General features: G+C 38.3%; 1 protein-coding gene across 1 annotated transcript; it reads right to left on the bottom strand.

The window, feature by feature from the left end:
- Window positions 1-1,167: 1,167 nt before the first annotated feature.
- On the bottom strand, window positions 1,168-6,612 carry LOC137187399 (proproteinase E-like). Its single transcript, XM_067596254.1, has 8 exons — window positions 6,509-6,612; window positions 5,441-5,529; window positions 4,877-4,974; window positions 4,625-4,750; window positions 3,980-4,116; window positions 3,626-3,768; window positions 3,369-3,521; window positions 1,168-1,230 (listed from the first exon to the last, which is right to left on the bottom strand). Exons 1-8 carry the CDS (start codon window positions 6,546-6,548, stop codon window positions 1,213-1,215), a joined length of 804 nt encoding a protein of 267 aa, XP_067452355.1. The 5' UTR covers window positions 6,549-6,612; the 3' UTR covers window positions 1,168-1,212.
- Window positions 6,613-7,122: the final 510 nt, after the last annotated feature.

Below are 7,122 nucleotides of genomic sequence, written 5' to 3'. Positions count from 1 at the left end.
ACTGATTTTCATGAATGAATGAATTAATTAATTAATGCTTTTGATGTTTTTTTCTTTTTATATGTTAGCCTCGTCTTCTCTCATCAGCAGAATCAACCAGCCGCCTACAATCACATCTGCCCATCGATTGCACGAGTCAACACTGACACCATGTGGTCACCTGCTGAAAATACACCATGTTCAGTTTTTATGTTACACAGAGTTAAAGGACAGGTTCACAATTCAAGTCAGGTCAGTCAGGTGCTCATATGAACAGTGAAAGAGGTTTTTCCTCGCTGTAATCATTCCTCCTGTTCATACTGGCTATTAAAATATCCCCTTCAAATGTGCTTTCAATGTAAGTGATGGGGGCTAAAATCCACAGTGTGTCCACAGTCATTTAGTGCAAAAATGAAAAATGTATTTTCCTGTTGAGCTGCGGTAGAAGTATAGTAACAAAAAAAGGAACTTTAGCACTAAAAAGACTGTAACGTTGAAAGATATCTACTTGATTTGACTCATTTGGATGCTGAAGCTTCATATTAGCTTCAGATAAACTTTTAAATGCTTTTTTGCACAGAGGGAGGCTTGTGGATTTTACATTGTATTTGCATTATGAAGGGATCTTCTAATGGTCAATAAGAACAGGAGGAATGATTATAGCAAGAAAAAACTATTGCAATATTCATCTGGGCTCCTGATTGATGTTTCAAGACAGATCTGAAAAAAGTGAACCCATCCTTTAAGTTTTGTGTACAGTATTTGCTGTGTAATAATCTATAATCTAGTATACTGTTTTATTTTTGTTCTATGTTTTTTGCAGTTAGCATACAAGAAATCTGTTTTATATTAAAAGAAAATTATGAAATCAAACAGCAACTTTGAAAAGCCACGGTCAATTAAACTTCACAAACAGACAGAAAAAACTTTTTCTGAAAATGTAATAACAGGAAAAAATGTAAAGTAATTGTGCATGATAGTGAATCAGCTCCAGGAACACTTCAGACACCTTCAGAAAAACAGGTGTTTATTAGTCTGAACGCTGACTGTTGTAAATACACTTCACTTTGTCACTTTTCCAGTATGAACACACTACTGAATATATTTAAATCCTGTGTAGAATCAGTGTGTAGTATGGATATAGCTTACACTATAAAGATGAAATTGAAAGACAACTGGGACACTCTGCACTTGATTAAATGAATTTATTGATATTTAAAAGGCTCCAGGTCTTCAGTACTGCAGCATAGTCTGAAAGATAAAAATCAACATATGCTGATTATCCAGATACACTCAGCAAACAATCATTCAATTACAGATTTCTTTCACAGGCCACTGGTGTCATGTAACCAGTGTTACATTTTTCATGGTTTGGGCTCCATATTTCCAATTAAGGGATTTTTTTGTTTGTTTGTTGTTGTTGTTTTCAGATTATTTTTTGGCATTTTGCTCATATGGGATAGGGTTTGGGTTAGGGAGTTAGGGTTAGGATTAGGGGGTTAGAGTTAGGGGTTAGGGGTTGGGGGTTAGGGTTAGGGGTTAGGGTTAGGGGGTTAGGGTTAGGGGTTAGGGTTAGGGGGTTAAGGTTAGGGTTAGGGGGTTAGGGGTAGGGGTTAGGGTTAGGGTAGGGGTTAAGGTAAGGGGGTTAGGGGTAGGGGTTAGGGTTAGGGGGTTAGGGTTAGGGTTAGGGGGTTAGGGTTAGGGAATTAGGGTTAGGGTTAGGGTTAGGGGGGTAGGGGTAGGGATAGGGGTTAGGGTTAGGGGGTTGTTTATATACTACTAATTGGTTTCCCCAATTAAGTTATCAAATGTACTGTAATCACTGCCCAAATTATGTTCAAAGGCAACTTTTTTTTTTTTAATTTCTTTGGGGGGAGGGGTTTTGAGCAAATGAAGCACTATATTTAAATATCTCACTTAACTTTTAGGCAACAAAAGCAATATGGTCAAATTTAGTGAAAGACTGTGGTTTAGGTTAAATAAATACATTGTTCTTCAAGTCACTTTGGATATTTTTCTGTATTAAACAAAGATCGTGATCTTTCTCTAACCTTAACCATAAAAAGTTTAGTAATGCTGATGTTACTACCAGCAGATATTGAACTGCAAGATCAATCTTTTGGCTGGAAAAAATGAAATACATTGTCACTGAACATTTTTACTGATATTGTATCAACATTTTTGGAACTTGCAAAATTTGTAAATTGACATTTTTTATTTTTATGCTGGCAGAAAACCTAATTCATCCTATATGCAAAACCTAAACTGTTTCAATGTAGTCATATGTGCATGATTTCTAGGAGACAGGGTTGCACCAGGACACCTGAATGAAGGGAGATCTTAATATTTTTATCTTGATATTAATATTCTAGACCAAAATCCTATTAGCCAAGAAATAGTGATCTTCCAACTTTGTGGCAACAGTTTTTGTCTCTTTCCTGTTTCAACATGACAATGCCCCCATGCACAGTCAGCTCCATAAAGAAATGGTTTGCCCAGTTTGGTGTGGAAGAACTTCACTAATCTGCACAGACTCCTGACCTCAACCCCATCCAACCCCATTAAGCCAGACCCCATCACCCAATATCAGTACTAGACCTCAATAATGCCCTTATGGCCACATTCCAAAATCTGGTGGAAAATCTTCCCAGAAGAGTAAAAGCTGTCATAGCAATAGATGAAAGGTAGGTTCAAAATGTTAAGTCTGTCTTAAAACAACAGTCAGGTGCCCATATGAACATTGAAACAGGTTTCGCTGTAATCATTCCTCCTGTACATACTGACCATTAGAAGATCTCCTCCAAATGTGTTTACAATGTAAGTGATGGGAGCCAAAATCTACAGTTCTAGTTTTGAGCAAAAAGATTTTATAAGTCTATCTGAAGATAATATGAAGCTTCAGCAGTCTGAGTTAGTCATATCAAGTGGATATCTGCCACATTTACAGTCTTTTTAGCATAAAATTCCCTCTTTGTGTTTCCTCAGACAGTGTTTCCCTGTTGAGCTGCGGTGGATGAATAGTAACAAAAAGAGGAACTTTGGCACTAAAAAGACTGTAACGTTGAAAAAGATATCTACTTGATTTGACTCATTTGGACAGCTGAAGTCTCATATTATTTTCAAATAAACTTTTAAATACACATCTGTGGATTTTGTCTCCCAGCACTTACATTGAAAGTGCATTATAAAGGGATCTCTTCATGGTCACTATGAACAGGAAGGAATTACTACTGCAAGAAACATGTGTCAATCTTTATCTGGGCACCTGACTGTTGTTTTAGGACAGACTTGAAAAATTGTGAACTCGTCCTTCAAAGCCTGTGGTTTTGGAAAGAAATGTTCAAGTGTCCTTTTGACTATGTAGTGTATGGGAAGGAAAGGCGACTCACGTCACTGATCCACTGAGTGAAGGAGGAAGTGCGAGTGAACACCGTCGGTTTCTTGAGGGTGTTGCATCCCAGGCTGGAGACAAAGCTGGTCACCCCCTGCACGTACCATCTGCCATCACTCCCCTTGCAGTTCAGAGGGCCACCTGAATCCCCCTGCAGAGACAGACAGACATGCAGGTAGGTGAAACCAACAATTACGTAATGAATATGCAGATATCTCTTTGTTTTGCTGACCAGATGAAGACAGTCATGCTTACGTGGCAGCCAGAGCGGATGTCACCACCAGCACAGATCATGGTCTGTTTCACAGAGTTCCCCCACCAGTCACTTCTGGTGCAGAAGCTGTGGCCGACCACAGGAAGGAGAGCCTGCTGGAGCTTAGACGCAATGGGACCACCGCCTGCAGAAGGGACATTGATGTGAAGTAACATGAGCGTGGTATCAATCCTCTCATCTAACTCCCATATTTTCCAAAACTTCAAAATATTCCAATAAATCAGAACCCAAATCTGATATTTCTGACATTTCCTGTCATGTTTTTATTGGATCAGTGCAGTCACAGGTACATGTTTGGATCAGAATAAATGTGTTGTTACATTACAAACACTTACTGTAGATTCGACCCCAGCCGGTGATGTAGCAGGGGTCATCGTGAGGAACGATATCTCCGCTCTGTGGCATACAGGCGGGCTGCACCTTGTCGTTCAGAGTGACAGGTGAGGACAGCTTGATCATGGCGACGTCATTACTGAACGTGGAGAAAATCATAGATGTATCAGAGAGGATATGAAGAAAAAACATCCCGGGAAAGAAATAATTATAAAGTGTTTTAACAAATATAATCACACACTCAAAAACCTTTTCCCACAACTAAGATTATTTCCTGGAGAGAAGAGGGAAAATACGCCACATTCACTCTTCATATGAAGTCATTTTATGTGATATTAGACTGTTGTTTACGTTTAAGCTTGCAGAAAATTACGTGAGGCCACCAAACTCAATTTTTCATTAATAAACCAACACATATGTTGATACTATATCACAGGTGCATGTTTTTAGCTTGTTGTCAAGTCCCTCTGCCAGTCCTGAGCTGTGAAATGTCACTTTCCTAGCATAAAACTGTTTCCTCTATATTCTATGCACTTATTCCGTGCATGATTCAAATTGTAGGTTATAGTCATTTTTTTAAATTTAAAAAATAATCTGAAAGCATCTGTATGAGTGTACTATGGCTGTGCAGGAGTTTTAATACTTACCCACAAGACAAGCAGTTGTCATTCCAGTTGGGGTGAACCACAATCTTCTCCACACTTCTGATCTGCTCAAAGCTCTCCTCTGTGGTGAGGTCATACTCCCCCAGCACCACACGGTAGGTACGAGGACTGACACACACACACACACACACACACACACACACACACACACACACATACACACTTTAGATAATAGTTCCATTTCACCCCATGAGATCAAACAAGCAGAGAATGAGAGTAAAAACTGTGTTTCACCTGATGCAGTGTCCGGCAGTCATGATCCAGTTGGGAGCGAGCAGAGTTCCTCCGCAGGTGTGTCGGTACGTGGAGCCGCTGAGATACTGCAGAGAGATCTGTGAAAAGACATGAACATGAACAGTGAGTCATTCAATCTTCATATCCCAAAAACTGAGAAGGAGGGAAAAATGGAAATATATTATTTTAAATGAAGCAAAACAAAAAAAGAAGGCAATTAAAAGAAAAAGAAGATTATTATTAGTAGTATTTTCTCCCTGCTCACAAAACTTACTTAATAATTGTAACAACTTTGATAAAAATTGTCTATACCTCTTGATTTTTCATTCTTATTGCATTTTTTCCACCCTTTTTTCCTCTTTTCTTGTTTATTTGAGTGTTTGTTTACATATTATTATCATTATTATTCATTTATTTTCCCCAAAACACTCCCTTCCTCTGACAGTGCACAACCCTACATATACATACATGCTCACACACCCTCCCAAATACTTTATATACTATTATATCATGTTGCACGAATAAAAAAAGAAAGAAAAGAAACCCTGATTGATATGAACTCACCTGCCAGGGCCAGCTGTAGGGCCGAGCGTCGACTCCGTTCACAACACGGCTCACAGAGGGCTCGTAGGTGGGTGTACCGCACCCGTGAGCTGAGTCAAAGAAACAACTGGAGGTTAAAGGCTCTGATACTAACAGCTGTCAGCGCTCCCAGACTTTAACATGGTTAATAATTGTGACCTCAGCTCTCCGTATGTTTAGGTTGCTTTTCTTCTGCATACTTTAACTCATAAAATGTTTACTTGAGGTGAAACTCGGGTTTAAATCCCAAATTTTTACACATTGTTCTGCTCCGCTCGGCTTTGTTAGCTATGGCAGGCTGAGGGCAGTGACCGGCACATTATAGGATTTAAACATTGGTTTAAATAAACATTGATGTAAACATTTTATCAGTCTGGGCAGATAGTAGACGTCTGTAAATTCACAAAAGTGCCTTTAAAGATACATCTCACTGACAGTTAAAAAGAAATACAGTTAAAAAATAACCTTTAGATTTTGCCCAGTGGTTTGAGTAGAGAACACTACATGACACTCATGATCAGTTTGGCAAACGATTATCATTTTCCAAGTATTTTTCAACTGTTTTCTTTTGTTGTTGTTGTTGTTTTGTTTTTGTTTTTTTGCTTGAATTGTTTCATTTTCCCTCAAACTAAAACTGCTGTCAGAAATACTCGCTAAAGCACCAAATGTGGATTCATCCGCCGCTGGAACTAGTCCCCAACTAATGCACTTTTTCCTCTTGTATGAGTCACATTCATTTAAAACTACAGTGTTCAACAGCTTGAGGAAATTATTGACTCTTTTTAAAAAAAAATAAGATATATATTTGTGAATTGTTTTACCTCCTCAGTAGGAACTAATGGGATTTGAGCTGAGGGCCACAAACTGGGTAGAGAAGTCAGTAAATATTGAAAGACGGACTAATATATTGTTGTTCTTGATAATAAGAAATATATAAAGCGATGACAGACTTTCCCTTTAAATCTAACCCTGCTAGATAGTTTGATAGATAGTTTGTGCCTCCGTTATAGAGTCTGTTCAAACTGCTGTAATGATCCATGTGTGACTCACCGTAGGCAGCAAGCAGCAGGACCAGGGCTACTTTCATCATGATTTCCTCAGAGTGGACTGTCTGTCTGAGTGCGTCAACTGGCTTTTGTACTCTCAGAATTCAAAAGTAATAACACACACACACACACACACACACACACACACCTGTGACACACACAGTCCAAACTTTGACCTGGGAATCTTTGTTCCCTGCTCCATCTGTTTCACTCGTCCTTACACGACTCCCCGACCCCCATCACCCCCCCAGAACCAGAACAAATCAGCACATGTGTACTATGTGTACTTGTCTGGATATGATGGTTTATTACAATTCAATACAGTTATTACTCTCAATAATAATTAATTAACCATGTTCATCTGAACTAATGTACTACATTTTAAAATTAAAAAAAAAAGTTTAACCTGAAACATTCATAAAATATACATGATAAAAAACACAATCTAATGATTAACTTTAAACATTAAGACACACCAACAAAAAGTTAATTATCATAGTGGTGCAATATTAAAATCACACAAGTGAACAAATGAATAAATACATTATCCTCAAACTGTGACAATTATACACATTTTTTACTTGAAACCGAAGTATACTTTGACATTTTTTTTAACTT

The sequence above is a fragment of the Thunnus thynnus genome, chromosome 8 (assembly GCF_963924715.1).
Source record: "Thunnus thynnus chromosome 8, fThuThy2.1, whole genome shotgun sequence".
NCBI lineage: Eukaryota > Metazoa > Chordata > Actinopteri > Scombriformes > Scombridae > Thunnus > Thunnus thynnus.
The sequence above is the reverse complement of the archived record's forward strand: the minus strand, read 5'-3'. Positions and strand labels throughout refer to the sequence as shown.

Excerpts from the sequence above, each read along its gene's own strand:
- LOC137187399 (XM_067596254.1), bottom strand. The coding sequence starts at position 6,548 with ATGATGAAAGTAGCCCTGGTCCTGCTGCTTGCTGCCTACG. Across the intron at positions 4,751-4,876 it reads ACTGCCGGACACTGCATCAG|TCCTCGTACCTACCGTGTGG; the intron begins GTGAAACACAGT and ends TGTGTGTGTCAG. Across the intron at positions 3,769-3,979 it reads CGGCTGGGGTCGAATCTACA|GCGGTGGTCCCATTGCGTCT; the intron begins GTAAGTGTTTGT and ends TCCCTTCTGCAG.